The sequence below is a fragment of the Oncorhynchus keta genome, chromosome 23 (genome assembly GCF_023373465.1).
Source record: "Oncorhynchus keta strain PuntledgeMale-10-30-2019 chromosome 23, Oket_V2, whole genome shotgun sequence".
In the NCBI taxonomy this organism is placed as follows: Eukaryota; Metazoa; Chordata; class Actinopteri; order Salmoniformes; family Salmonidae; genus Oncorhynchus; species Oncorhynchus keta.
The window spans coordinates 45,350,847-45,366,631 of NC_068443.1; the positions used below are offsets into that span (position 1 = coordinate 45,350,847).

General features: G+C 41.1%; 1 protein-coding gene across 7 annotated transcripts in view; it reads left to right on the forward strand.

The window, feature by feature from the left end:
• Positions 1-15,785, forward strand: part of amph (amphiphysin) — a 144,721-nt gene that overhangs the window by 73,103 nt on the left and 55,833 nt on the right. For all 7 annotated transcript variants that reach the window (XM_052477317.1, XM_052477318.1, XM_052477319.1 and 4 more), the window contains exons 5-8: positions 1,390-1,485; positions 1,994-2,101; positions 2,509-2,594; positions 7,029-7,104. In XM_052477317.1, the coding sequence (XP_052333277.1) occupies positions 1,390-1,485; positions 1,994-2,101; positions 2,509-2,594; positions 7,029-7,104 (366 nt within the window). The remainder of the gene's footprint in view (positions 1-1,389; positions 1,486-1,993; positions 2,102-2,508; positions 2,595-7,028; positions 7,105-15,785) is intronic.

Here is a 15,785-nt window from a genome sequence, read left to right on the forward strand (position 1 = left end):
TATTCTCGATTTAATCTAGTCTTTACATATACTAAATAATATATGTGTGAAATTTGTTTTGATTTAGAATGGACCATTATCATGCACCTGTCTTGAAACGGGGCCAGGGGGAAAATACATGTCATCTATGCACTTAAATAGCGAATCAAGTACTCTTTTCCTGTGGTTCATTTCCATGCAGGCCAGGTAGGCTATACTCCTGTTGTATAGATAAGCAATGTGCTTAATATAAGGAAAGTTGAGAAATAAATATAGTCGGCCTAGCCTATAGAAAGCTGATGGGATCCTCCTATTTTTAATAGAGGCCATCACTGTTTTCTCGCTCAATTGCATAGCCTGTAGAAATGTTGCACAACATGAGCTCATGGGCTCTCATGAAGTGTTTGATTAGATTTTCGATGACATTTGCATTGATATCAGACTGATTAAAGGGACATTAGAGTGCTGAGTACTAGGCAGTTAGCACGTTTGGTAGGCTACTATTGATCACCAGAGCTTGGAGAAACCTAATTATCGTGAAGTTTGACTGTCTTCATGACTCGTGACCACCGGGGTGGCGGTAATATGGTCACCGCAACAGCCCTAGGTGTGAAGACTTTCTGAAGGCACTGTATGTTAATCTCACTCACAACTGTTGCAGGAAGAACATCATGTATTTAGCATCCACCTTTTAATTTACCCCCTTCATCACTGTAAACAAAAACCAAATGAAAATGTAATTCTCTCCCGAGTCCTCTGTGCCGATGGTTTTCTCTATCATAGGGATACAGTCACTGTGATGGGATACAATCACTGTGATGGAGTTGAATCTATTGGCACTGATATCACCCCATAAAGCGGCTCGACAACATACATGAAGACAAACCCTTTGGGAGTCTGTGGAAACAGGGACACTGAGTGTGTGATGCTGAACACGAGACAAAAATAGAAACGTTATTTGAACATGTATGTACACTATTGCAAGCTAAATGCACTACTGAACCTTGGCATAATACAGATACTGCTTTTGAGGGACATTTCACTCTTGAAATTAAAGTTTGTCAGATGCATTCCAAACTATCTGTTGACCCAGCAACTGTATATGTATATACAACTGTATATGCCTCAATCCCAAATGAATGGAAAAGATTGGCGCCGTCTTAACTTCCTGCTTTATTTATATTTTCTATTTATTTGTGGTGGAGGCATATGGCTGGATCTACATAACCGATGTTATGGGATGTGGTTTCATCTGGACATTAGACTACTTTAGTGTTCTAATAATGTCTAAAACTTTCCCTTTTCAAATGTCCCTTTAACTGTAGGTAGACTGTATATTACACCATATGCCTGTTCTCATCTTGTTCAGCATCTGGCGAACTGAAATGTTTCTCTGTGTCTCTCTTTTAGAACTGTGATGTCTTATGGGAGGACTTCCATCAGAAGCTGGTTGATTCATCACTTATCACACTGGACACGTACCTGCAACAGTTCCCCGACCTCAAGGTACAGTGTACTGCATAAAAACAGCTTAGCCTTGGCTCTGTCGTCATAGAAACTAATAGCAGTCCTTGGCTACACGAGTTGACTCTTGCCTTTGACCAACTCAATCAAATTGATAAATGTTGAAACACTAGCTATGTATTTGTCATTTATTTATCCAATATTGTTTATAGTACAGCACTATTTGTAATAAATTAGCTATTAGCTATTCCGGCATATTCGTAATATGCTCACGGTCTCAAAGACTTCGAGAGATTTCAGGCTTTTGTCCCTGTGGCTCAGAGTGCGTCCCAAATGGCACCCTATTCCCTATTTAGCGCACTACTTTTGACCAGGGCCCAATGGGCCTTGGTCAGAAGTAGTGCCCTATAAAGGGAATAGGGTTCCATTTGGGACGCAGCCTCAGAACGGTTGACGCCTTTATGCTTGGAACTTTTGCTTAGGGGAAGGACTTTGTGTACCTACTGTATTGTATTAAAGAGCGGTCCGTGTGGTAATTACTCACCGTCAGATCCGTGTGGCGAAAAGAAGCAGAAAGCTAATTGACTACGATAGTGCACGGCACCATCTGGAGACCATTCAGGCGGTGGTCAATAGAAGTGATCGGAAGGTCTCCAAGGTAAGTCTTGTGCACTAATGCAACAATGTGCTATTCTGTCCGCCTTTACCATTGTAGTGAAGAATGATTGAGAAACACAACTCTTTTACGAAAACGAAAATACCTCATACGCTATAATAGTTCACCTTTCCAATAGTTTTGTGATGTAAACCCAACAGACTAGAGCCGTTTAACCAACAGCCTAGTCTCCAACCATAATTGAAAGTGGGTGTTCATTAACATACTGTACGTCAGGTTATGTCATTCTTATGGCAGTCTTCTAAGAGCATCACGACAGTAAACTACGGGTAAAGTACTGTGTCTCAAGTGTAAAAGGGGATCCTTGTGCAAAGCAGTCTTCAAGGTGCTGGTTATGGCAGGAAAGAGATGTTAGTATTTCCCCCCTCGTTATGTATTTGTCTCTTCAGGCAGAGGACGAGTTGAAAAAAGCCCAGAAGGTGTTTGATGAGCTCAATGTTGATCTGCAGGACGAGCTACCAACTCTCTGGGACAGGTAAACTAAAATCAGCACCTGGGTCACATTCACTAGGCACCAAATGGAAAGAAATGGGCCAACATGGAGAGGGGCTTAACATGATTTGTCCAATAAGAAGCGCTGTTTTTGTTTTCCGTTGCAAAACGTTTTGGTACGATGTGCACTAATTAATGCAACCCTAATTCAACCGTATAGATAAACCAACGTTGTGGTCTTTATGCTGTAGCTCCTCTTCCCATGGTCAATTACAAATCAAAACTAATGGTTTCGGGTACTGTTAAAAAAAATATTTATATATATATATACTACAGTACTATTATGCAGTGTTATTTTTTTATTGTTCTATTCTAGGTGCTTTAACATATAAATCCTTTAGAGTCGTGAATGAAAATGTGTTAATCATTTTACATCCATCCCAAATGGAACCCTATTCAGTGCATAGTGCACTACATGTGGGCCCTGGTCAAAGTAGTGCACTAAATAGGGAGTATGCTGCTTTTTGGGACGCCACCCAAGATTTCTTCTATAGTTCTTAGGTGACTGTCAGTCGAGATGTGACTCTAGATACTTTTATTTCTCTCTCTGTCAGTCTCTTGTGATGAAGTCCATGTATATCCATGGGTCAACAAGTCTCCATAGATATGCCTAGACCAGAAGATTATTCCCAGAAAAAAGCACTAGTTTAAAACGATTATGATATGATCATTATTGTAGCCAAGGTATTAGCTTGTGTCTGTGGTTTTTATCTTGTCTATCGTACGTTTGTTTAAACTAGTATATTATACTGATTTACTTTTCCTATATGTGTGAATGACAGTCATGATGTACGGAATAATGTACATTTAATAATGAAATGTGAATGGAAACAGTGAATTGTGGCTTTACAGCTATAGAACGCCCTAAATGTGAGTATTTCCTAGATTGAGAGATTCAATCTAAGCACCACCATGAGGATGAAAAATAGAATTCAACACAGCATAATAATATCATGGTGCATTCAGACTTAGGGGAAAATGGGCTGAAAATGGGCTGACAGAATCACAATAATAAAATCAGATTTCCCTTTCAGTCGATCTCTGTTTCTGTCAGATAGAGGGACATGCAGTTAAACTAGCGGTGAGATAAGGTGTTAGGGAATTTGATCTGTTCTGGGGGAGAGATATTGTCCATTTTGTTGTGTGTGTGTGTGTGTGCAGGTGTCCTCGGTGTTCACATATCATGTTGTTTTTCCTCCTCATCAATGAGGTAGCCAGTCTCACACAGAAGGCTAAGCAGAATTGCCTGGTGACTAGAGAAACGCCTAACCAGATGGTGACTAGCTAGGTTGCCAACTGGAGCCAACTGCTATAGTGCAATGAATTGGACTGTTAATATAGCTGTCTATTTAACAGAAGAGACCTGTCTTCCAAAATCTCTCTAGAAGTGAAGAGGTGTTCACCATATCCAAATTGAAGACTGGCCAATAAAAATAACTGCATGTGTAGTGGATCCGGTGTAGCGGTCTAAGCTCCCGATACCGGACCACATATGCTCCCTGTAGACAGAGGTCCCAGCCCCATCTCGGCCACCCTCTCTACATCTCCCGCTGTACTGACAAAAATCCTTGGAAAAATATACACAAGGAGGACCATATTGTAAATATACGAAAGCTGTGGGATTGGATTTCCTTAAGCGAAAATCTTTGGGGAAACTTTCATTCTCAATCTTTTTGAACGTTGAATGCCTGGAGATTGGAGTAGTGATTAACATCGAGCATTCTGATTTAATTTAGGCAATGACTGTACAACTGGTTACTATAATCTGTTTTTGCCATTAGGATGGTCACATGCTGCCTCTTATGTAATTGTCAGGTTCACATCGTTCGGTGTGACTGTCTAGCATTATAAAAGCACATACAGTATACTGTGCTTTTAGTTGATTCTGATTGTTCTTAAGTTAAAGATGTTTGCGTATCTGGACTCTAGATCACGGATCTCAATGGTTAACAATAAGTTGAAGACCTTAATTGAAATGCAATTACTGTACTGAAGATTACTCATTATTCATGAATGAACTTCATTAAAGTTTCAATCAATTATTTTCCCTCATCAATCTACACAGAATGCCCCATATTGACAAAGCGAAAACAGTTTTTCTCCAACTTGATTTGAGTCCAACTATTGATTGGACATGATTTGGAAAGGCACACACCTGTGGTCCCAGGTTTGACAGTGCATGTCAGAGCAAAAACCAAGCCACGAGGTCGAAGGAATTGTCTGTAGAGCTCCGAGACAGGATTGTGACGAGGCACAGATCTGGGGAAGGGTACCAACACATTTCTGCAGCATTGAAGGTCCCCAAGAATACAGTGGCCTCCATCGTTCTTAAATAGAGGACGTTTGGAACCACCAAGACTCTTCCTAGAGCCCGCCGCCTCTGCCAAACTGAGCCATCCAACCTGACAGAGCTTGAGAGGATCTGCAGAGAAGAATGAGAGAAACTCCCCAAATAGAGATGTGCCAAGCTTAGAGCTATAATCGCTGCCAAAGGTGCTAGGTAGTAAAGGGTCTGAATACTGTGATTTTTCATTTCTTTTTTAGAAATTGGCAAAAATTCTACAATCCTATTTTTGCTTTGTCATTATGGGGTATTGTATGTAGAGATGAGGGGAAAAGATATTTAATCAATTTTAGAATAAGGCTGAAACGTAACAGAATGTGGAATAGGGGAAGGGTTCTGAATACTTTCCGAATGCACTGTATGTGCTGTGGGCGTCGCAGCGGCAGACGTACCATTGGGCAACTCAGACAATTTCCTAGGGCTTCACATCATCAGGGGGCCTCGTGAACTTGGCATAATTTCATTGAATAATATGTACAGTAATAGAAGAGCTAAGACTCTTTCTGTTTCCCTCTACAACGCTTACAAGCTGCGCAGGACACGTTAGAAGGGAGTGTGACAAAACCGCAATTGAAAATAATGCATTTATTTTATTCTACACACACAATTATTACCTGGCAGTCTTTCCAATACCTTTTCTGATGCATTTCACACACTTTTGGAAGCAATTAAAAAATGGTTACACTTTTCCCATATTCAAGTAATTTGACATATTTTCTTATTAGCCTTATGAACATAGAAACTTGGTTGCAGTTTGTATCTGTGCTAGAATGGTTAAAAATATAGGTACTGGTTGATATACAAAATCAAAAATCAAATCACTTTAAATTAGTCAATGTATACAGAAATGCTTACTTACAAGCCCCTAACCAACAATGCAGTTTAAAAATATGAATAAGAAATAAACCAGACCATTATCATTTCTAAATACATTCTATCATATTCAAAAAATAACTGCCTTTCTTCTGGCCCACAAATTGCTTTCAATAACAAAAAAATAGGTTTGTCCCTCCGTTGAAATGATGTGGTGATGTAAAGACCTTTACTATTTTCAGGAAGCCTTTTCATTCTGCTTCGTTCAACTAAAAAAGCCCAGTTCCAAACAGCTCTTCTCTCAGTAGCCATGCTTTTGTTGAACAGTCATGGGGGCCTACAAATCCCAAAGTCCGCCCCTGTGTGTGTTTGTGTGTGTACACTGTATGCGTGTTGCCATCTTGAGCACACTGGCTGCTCACTGGAGAAGAATGCTTGCAGCCGTGGTTACCTAATCTGTCCAATGAGAAGGCATCCTCTCCGCAATGCCCTCTAGCACTGCTCTACTCATGGATGGGAATTGCAGTGCTTTTATTTTTAGCCCTGTGATTATAATGACAGTCATCCTTTTGTTAAAACATCTGCTTCAACTGCTGAGCTACAGTATGTGTGTTCAGCATATGTGTCAGAATCAATTCAACCCCTGTTTGTGCTTGTGTGTGAATGAATGACCACAGGTCTCCTCGTCGCTTCATTGCAAAATGACAAGAGTTGAGTAGTGCTAGAGGGCATTGCGGAGAGAGGATCCTCACAAGGTCAACACAATGTTTGCTGTACACTTTGGTTGACCTTTTTCTGAAAGGAACATGTGCTAGGAGTTCACATAAATAGCAGCGACAGATCGCAATTTAAAATACACATCTAACAAGTAGTTGTTAAACGATGTATCAATCAATCAAATGTATTTTTTAAAAGCCCTTTTTACATCAGCAGTTGCCACAAAGTGCTTTACAGAAACGCAGCCTCAAATCCCAAAGAGCACAGTGGCCAGGAAACTCCCTAGAAGGCAATAACCATGTATAGGGGACTGTAGTTAAACAGCGTTTTGTATCTCTGACCACCAGTTTGATATGGTTTTATTTATTTAAAAAAGTATATCGTTATGGTAACTGTTCATTGGAATGTATGGAATTCTTCATTCTGACAGCATTCGCCTTACAGCTGAGGCTGTCCATTTAAGAGCTCTTTTAGGGCTTTAATGAAGATGTTTGTTGGTGACAAAACATCACCATGGTAACATATGTTTCCCCCCCCTTCTAGCCGAGTTGGTTTTTACGTGAACACATTCAAGAACGTGACGAACCTGGAGGCCAAATTCCACCGGGAAATCTCTGTGGTAAGTAACAAAATAAAAATATAAATTCTCAAGGCGATTTGCTTTATGCGGTGGGAGGTGCTTTCGAAGTTTGAGTCTCTTTCTTCTGACATTGCATCAACACAAGGGATAAAGTACCATACAGGGTGATGATGTACCATGAGGTTTACCACGGGTGTCTCTGAATGTTCATCTACACTATGCTTAGCGTGTCCAAACATATATACAGCGGCAAGAAAAAGTATATGAACCCTTTTTTATTACCTGGATTTCTGCACACATTTGACATACAATGTGATCTGATCTTCATCTAAGCCACAACAATAGACTTAACACAGTGTGCTTCAACTAATAACACACAAATTGTTGCATTTTTCTTGTCTATATTGAATACATCATTTAAATGTTCACAGTGTAGGTTGGGGAAAGTATGTGAACCCCCCGAGGCTAATGACCTCTCCAAAAGCTCATTGGAGTCAGGAGTCAGCTCACCTGGAGTCCAATCAATGAGACCAGATTGGAGATGTTGGTTAGAGCTGTCTTGCCCTAAAAAAAAAATGTTGATTTAGCTATTCACAAGAAGCATTGCCTGATGTGAACCATGTCTCGAACAAAATAAATCTCAGAAGACCTAAGATGAAGAATTGTTGACTTGCATAAAGCTGGAAAAGGGTTACAAAAGTATTTCTAAAGGCCTTGATGTTCATCCATCCACGATAAGACAAATTGTCTATAAATGGAGAAAGTTCAGCACTGTTGCTACTCTCCCTAGGAGTGGCCGTCCTGCAAAGATGACCGCAAGAGCACAGTGCAGAACGCTCAATGATATTTAAGAAGAATCCTAGAGTGTCAGCTAAAGACTTACAGAAATCTCTGGAACATGCTAACATCTCTGTTAACGAGTCTACGATACGTAAAACACTAAACAAGAATGGTGTTCAAGGGAGGACACCACGGAAGAAGCCACTGCTGTCCAAAAAAAACATTGCTGCACGTCTGATGTTCGCAAAAGATTCTGTGGACAGATGAAACTAAAGTTCAGTTGTTTGGAAGGAACACACAAACACTATGTGTGGAGAAAAAAAGGCACAGCACACCAACATCAGAACCTCATCCCAACTGTAAAGTCTGGTGGAGGGAGCATCATGGTTTGGGGCTGCTTTGCTGCCTCAGGGCCTGGACAGCTTGCTATCATCGACGGAAAAATGAATTCCCACGTTTATCAAGATTTTGCAGGAGAATGTTAGGCTGTCTGTCCGCCAATTGAAGCTCAACAGAAGTTGGGTGATGCAACAGGACAACGACCTATTTGACAGATGTAAATCAACAACAGAATGGCTTGAAGAGAAGAAAATACGCCTTCTGGAGTGGCCCAGTCAGAACCATACTCGGCCGAAATATAGAAATACCCAAAACCTAGAAAAACAAACAGACTGCCCACCCAACTCACGCCCTGACCATACTAAATAAATACAAAACAAAGGAAATAAAGGTCAGAACGTGACAATTCACTAAGACATACACCAAATTACTAATTCAACAATTTATTCAAATGGAAATGGCCAAATTGCTGATTCAAGGAGCATGTAAATTACAGCTCATGATGACTTAATGTGGAATTGAAAACGTCAACAAGACGTTTACATGTGTCTCCTTGAGCAGAATACATTTTTTGTCAAATGTAGAATTATTTACCTAGAGGGTTTATATTAAGGTTTTGCTGCACTTAACACTTGTAATTAGAACATTAAAATCCTTTCACTTCAAATATGAGCTGAAAACCTAGCATTATAGCTTCACATTTGCTCCTGCAGTTTCTGTAATAACACCTCTCTTCCTGTCAGTGATCAAGAGTGAAACATTATAATTTAGGCCTTCCTCTTTCCTTCAGAAATGCTAGTCAATCATAATTTGTTTGTGTGTGGGAAATCTCAGAGGTAAGGCAAGCCTGTGAACCAGAACTCAGCTCTCTTTGTCTCTGGTTTGCCGTTGAAATATTGAATTCTGAACATAGTCATAGAGCTTCAGAATAACAACGTGAACATGTTACTAAGGCAAGACAGGAGTGACAGAAACTGCTAACGCCATTTTCGTTAACCTGAAATAAACATGCCAGTACTGTGTTGGATTGAATTTACAACTCTGTGTCCTCTGAGGAATACTGGTTCAGGGGTATCAAATCAAATCAAAGTCTATTTGTCACGTGCGCCGAATACAGCAGTGAAATACTTACTTACAGGCTCTAACCAATAGTGAAAAAAGGTATTAGGTGAACAATAGGTAAGTAAAGACATAAAACAACAGCAAAAAGACAGTGAAAAATAACAGTAGAGAGGCTATAACAGTAGAGAGGCTGTATACAGTAGAGAGGCTGTATACAGTAGAGAGGCTATAATAGTAGAGAGGCTATATACAGTAGAGAGGCTGTATACAGTAGAGAGGCTATATACAGTAGAGATACTATATACAGTAGAGAGGTTATATACAGTAGAGGTTATATACAGTAGAGGCTATATACAGTAGAGAGGTTATATACAGTAGAGGGGCTGTATACAGTAGAGAGGCTGTATACAGTAGAGGGGCTATATACAGTAGAGATACTATATACAGTAGAGAGGTTATATACAGTAGAGAGGTTATATACAGTAGAGAGGCTATATACAGTAGAGAGGTTATATACAGTAGAGGGGCTGTATACAGTAGAGAGGCTGTATACAGTAGAGAGGCTATATACAGTAGAGAGGCTATATACAGTAGAGAGGCTATATACAGTAGAGAGGCTTTATACAGTAGAGGGCTATATACAGTAGAGAGGCTATATACAGTAGAGAGGCTATATACAGTAGAGGGGCTATATACAGTAGAGAGGCTTTATACAGTAGAGAGGTTATATACAGTAGAGAGGCTATATACAGTAGAGAGGCTATATACAGTAGAGAGGCTTTATACAGTAGAGAGGCTATATACAGTAGAGAGGCTATATACAGTAGAGAGGCTATATACAGTAGAGAGGCTTTATACAGTAGAGAGGCTGTATACAGTAGAGAGGCTGTATACAGTAGAGAGGCTATATACAGTAGAGAGCTATATACAGTAGAGAGGCTTTATACAGTAGAGAGGCTGTATACAGTAGAGAGGCTATATACAGTAGAGAGGCTATATACAGTAGAGAGGCTATATACAGTAGAGAGGTTATATACAGTAGAGAGGCTATATACAGTAGAGAGGCTATATACAGTAGAGGCTATATACAGTAGAGAGGCTATATACAGTAGAGAGGCTATATACAGTAGAGAGGTTATATACAGTAGAGAGGCTATATACAGTAGAGAGGCTTTATACAGTAGAGAGGCTATATACAGTAGAGAGGCTATATACAGTAGAGAGGCTATATACAGTAGAGAGGTTATATACAGTAGAGAGGCTATATACAGTAGAGAGGCTTTATACAGTAGAGAGGCTATATACAGTAGAGAGGCTATATACAGTAGAGAGGCTTTATACAGTAGAGAGGCTTTATACAGTAGAGAGGCTATATACAGTAGCGAGGCTATATACAGCAGAGGGGCTATATACAGTAGAGAGGCTATAACAGTAGAGAGGCTTTATACAGTAGCGAGGCTATATACAGTAGCGAGGCTATATACAGTAGCGAGGCTTTATACAGTAGTGAGGCTACATACAGTAGCGAGGCTTTATACAGTAGCGAGGCTATATACAGTAGCGAGGCTATATACAGTAGCGAGGCTTTATACAGTAGCGAGGCTATAACAGTAGCGAGGCTTTATACAGTAGCGAGGCTATAACAGTAGCGAGGCTATATACAGTAGTGAGGCTACATACAGTAGCGAGGCTACATACAGTAGCGAGGCTTTATACAGTAGCGAGGCTAAATACAGTAGCGAGGCTATATACAGTAGCGAGGCTTTATACAGTAGCGAGGCTATATACAGTAGCGAGGCTTTATACAGTAGCGAGGCTACATACAGTAGCGAGGCTGTATACAGTAGCGAGGCTACATACAGTAGCGAGGCTTTATACAGTAGCGAGGCTACATACAGTAGCGAGGCTTTATACAGTAGCGAGGCTACATACAGTAGCGAGGCTATATACAGTAGCGAGGCTATATACAGTAGAGAGGCTATAACAGTAGCGAGGCTTTATACAGTAGCGAGGCTATAACAGTAGCGAGGCTATAACAGTAGCGAGGCTGTATACAGTAGCGAGGCTTTATACAGTAGAGAGGCTATAACAGTAGCGAGGCTATAACAGTAGCGAGGCTGTATACAGTAGCGAGGCTATAACAGTACCGAGGCTGTAACAGTAGCGAGGCTGTATACAGTAGCGAGGCTATAACAGTAGCGAGGCTTTATACAGTAGCGAGGCTATAACAGTAGAGAGGCTTTATACAGTAGCTATATACAGGCTATATACAGTAGAGAGGCTTTATACAGTAGAGAGGTTATATACAGTAGAGGCTATATACAGTAGAGGGGCTATATACAGTAGAGAGGCTTTATACAGTAGAGAGGTTATATACAGTAGAGAGGTATATACAGTAGAGGTTATATACAGTAGAGAGGCTATATACAGTAGAGAGGCTTTATACAGTAGAGAGTTATATACAGTAGAGAGGCTATATACAGTAGAGGGCTATACAGTAGAGAGGCTTTATACAGTAGAGAGGTTATATACAGTAGAGAGGCTATATACAGTAGAGAGGCTATAACAGTAGAGAGGCTATATACAGTAGAGAGGCTATATACAGTAGTAGAGGCTATATAGAGTAGAGAGGGCTATAACAGTAGAGAGGCTATATACAGTAGAGAGGCTATATACAGTAGAGGCTATATACTAGTAGAGAGGCTATATACAGTAGAGAGGCTATATACAGTAGCAGGCTATATACAGTAGAGAGGCTATAAACAGTAGCGAGGCTATATACAGCAGAGAGGCTATATACAGTAGAGAGGCTATAACAGTAGCGAGGCTATAACAGTAGCGAGGCTATAACAGTAGCGAGGCTATAACAGTAGCGAGGCTATATACAGCAGAGGGGCTATATACAGTAGAGAGGCTATATACAGTAGAGAGGCTGTATACAGTAGCGAGGCTATAACAGTAGCGAGGCTATATACAGTAGAGGGCTATATACAGTAGAGAGGCTATAACAGTAGCGAGGCTATAACAGTAGCGAGGCTATAACAGTAGCGAGGCTATAACAGTAGCGAGGCTATATACAGTAGAGGGGCTATATACAGTAGAGAGGCTGTATACAGTAGAGAGGCTATATACAGTAGAGAGGCTATATACAGTAGAGAGGCTATATACAGTAGAGAGGCTTTATACAGTAGAGAGGTTATATACAGTAGAGGCTATATACAGTAGAGGGCTATATACAGTAGAGAGGCTATATACAGTAGAGAGGCTTTATACAGTAGAGAGGTTATATACAGTAGAGAGGCTATATACAGTAGAGGGGCTATATACAGTAGAGAGGCTATATACAGTAGAGAGGCTGTATACAGTAGCGAGGCTATAACAGTAGCGAGGCTATATACAGTAGAGAGGCTATATACAGTAGAGAGGCTATATACAGTAGAGAGGCTATAACAGTAGCGAGGCTACATACAGTAGAGAGGCTATATACAGTAGAGAGGCTATATACAGTAGAGAGGCTATATACAGTAGAGAGGCTATAAACAGTAGCGAGGCTATATACAGCAGAGAGGCTATATACAGTAGAGAGGCTATAACAGTAGCGAGGCTATAACAGTAGCGAGGCTATAACAGTAGCGAGGCTATATACAGCAGAGGGCTATATACAGTAGAGAGGCTATATACAGTAGAGAGGCTGTATACAGTAGCGAGGCTATAACAGTAGCGAGGCTATATACAGTAGAGGGGCTATATACAGTAGAGAGGCTATAACAGTAGCGAGGCTGTAACAGTAGCGAGGCTATAACAGTAGCGAGGCTATATACAGTAGAGAGGCTATATACAGTAGCGAGGCTGTATACAGTAGCGAGGCTATATACAGTAGCGAGGCTATAACAGTAGCGAGGCTATAACAGTAGCGAGGCTATATACAGTAGCGAGGCTATAACAGACACCGGTTAGTCAGGCTGATTTGAAGGAGTATGTACATGTAGATATGGTTAAAGTGACTATGCATATATGATGAACAGAGAGTAGCAGCAGCGTAAAAGAGGGGTTGGGGGGGAACACAATGCAAATAGCCCGGGTAGCCATTTGATTACCTGTTAAGGAGTCTTATGGCTTGGGGGTAAAACCTGTTGAGAAGCCTTTTTGTCCTAGACTTGGCACTCCGGTAACGCTTGCCATGCAGTAGTAGAGAGAACAGTCTATGACTGGGGTGGCTGGTGTCTTTGACGATTTCCAGGGCCTTCCTCTGACACCGCCTGGTGTAGAGGTCCTGGATGGCAGGCAGCTTAGCCCCAGTGATGTTCTGGGCCGTATGCATTACCCTCTGTAGTGCCTTGCGGTCGAAGGCCGAGCAATTGCTGTACCAGGCAGTGATGCAACCAGTGCTCTGGATGTTGCTGCTGTAGAACCGTTTGAGGATCTCAGGACCCATGACAAATCTTTTTAGTTTCCTGTGGGGGATAAGGCTTTGTCGTGCCCTCTTCACGACTGTCTAGGTGTGTTTGGACCATTCTAGTTTGTTGTTGATGTGGACACCAAGGAACTTGAAGTTCTCAACCTGCTCCACTACAGCCCTGTCGATGAGAATGGGGGCGTGCTTGGTCCTCCTTTTCCTTTAGTCCACAATCATCTCCTTAGTCTTGGTTACATTGAGGGATAGGTTGTTATTCTGGCACCACCCGGCCAGGTCTCTGACCTCCTCCCTATAGGCTGTCTCGTCGTTGTCTGTGATCACTGTTGTGTCGTCTGCAAACTTAATGATGGTGTTGGCTTTGTGCCTGGCCATGCAGTCGTGGTTGAACAGGGAGTACAGGAGGGGATTGAGCACGCAACCCTGGGGAGCTCCAGTGTTGAGGATCAGCATGGCAGATGTGTTGCTACCTACCCTCACCACCTGGGGGCGGCCCGGCAGGAAGTCCAGGATCCAGTTGCAGAGGGAGGCGTTTAGTCCCAGGATCCTTAGCTTAGTACCATAGGGTACTATGGTGTTGAATGCTGAGCTGTAGTCAATGAATAGCATTCTCACATAAGTGTTCCTTTTGTCCAGGTGGGAAAGGGATGTGTGGAGTGCGATAGAGATCGCATCATCTGTGGATCTGTTGAGGCAGTATGCAAATTGGAGTGGGTCTAGGGTTTCTGGGATAATGGTGTTGATGTGAGCCATCACCAGCCTTTCAAAGCACTTCATGACTACGGACGTGAGTGCTACGGGTCAGTAGTCAGTTAGGCAAGTTACCTTCATGTTCTTAGGCACAGGGACTATGTTGGTCTGCTTGAAACATTAAGGTATTACAGACTCAATGCTCAATGCTATTTCAACTCCATTAATGAAGTGCACTGAGGAAAATACTCATCAATGATGATGTTTTTATTTGACTTCCTGAAATAACTTTAGGCCAGCACATGATTCGCTCACAATTACCCACTTAAACCTTATTATCCTGTGTTCAAAGGTACTGCATTTCCAACTAGCAGGGACAGCACTGTTATGTAAGATTGTAATTGTCTTTACTGAGGTCTAGGGAAAAGGACTACAGTAACTGCCACAGATTAGGACTATCATATTGTATTGGCTGTCAGCAGTATTACTGGTGAATATAAAGGTCATTGTGTTACTAAGGTGTGTCAAAGTATTAATCTTACACTACTCATTTGAGCTGTTGTTTTTGGCGTTATTCTTTGTAGGCAATGGAAATATAATGAGTTCTGTTATGTCCCAAATGGTACCCTATTCCCTAAACTATAGCCTCTTGCAATTCCTATCCTCACTACCCATCCACATCGTGTGTGTGTGTGTGTGTGTGTGTGTGTGTGTGTGTGTGTGTGTGTGTGTGTGTGTGTGTGTGTGTGTGTGTGTGTGTGTGTGTGTGTGTGTGTGTGTGTGTGTGTGTGTGTGTGTGTGTGTGTGTGTGTGTGTGTGTCCTGACATTTTTTTATCTCGAAGTTCAACATTTGCGGTGACAGACATCCATTTGAGCTTCTGGTTCTAGACTGCCCTCTGCAGGGAAAAGTATAAATTGTGCCTCATTAATTCATGTTACATTTACTTCAGAGTTTGAGTCAATTTAACCTAAAGTTTAACCTAAAGTTTAACCTAAAGTTAAATGTAAATAAACGCTTCTGATGGCCTTTTTCTTTCTAATCCTTCTGCACCGTTCAACCAATCCAGTAAATGTGAGGTTAAGATAGAGTGTCGCCTTGTAAGAATACATTTGGTTCGCACTGACCCACTGAGGGTGGGGTCAATCCAATTGAAAGGCAGTTAATTCAGGAAGAGAACTGAAACTACAATTCAATATCATTTTTTTATGGCATCTGAATAAACTGAAAAGTAAAAGTTATTTATTTCAAGAGTTTTTCCATTTGTGAATTTTACATTTAAATCACTTCCTGAATTGACTACCTTCAATTGGAATTGAATTTTCCATTTAAATCACTTCCTGAATTGACTACCTTCAATTGGAATTGACCACAACCCTGATTTATTTATATTTAATTGATCCTTTATTTTTGAGTACTCTCGGTCACCCAGCAAG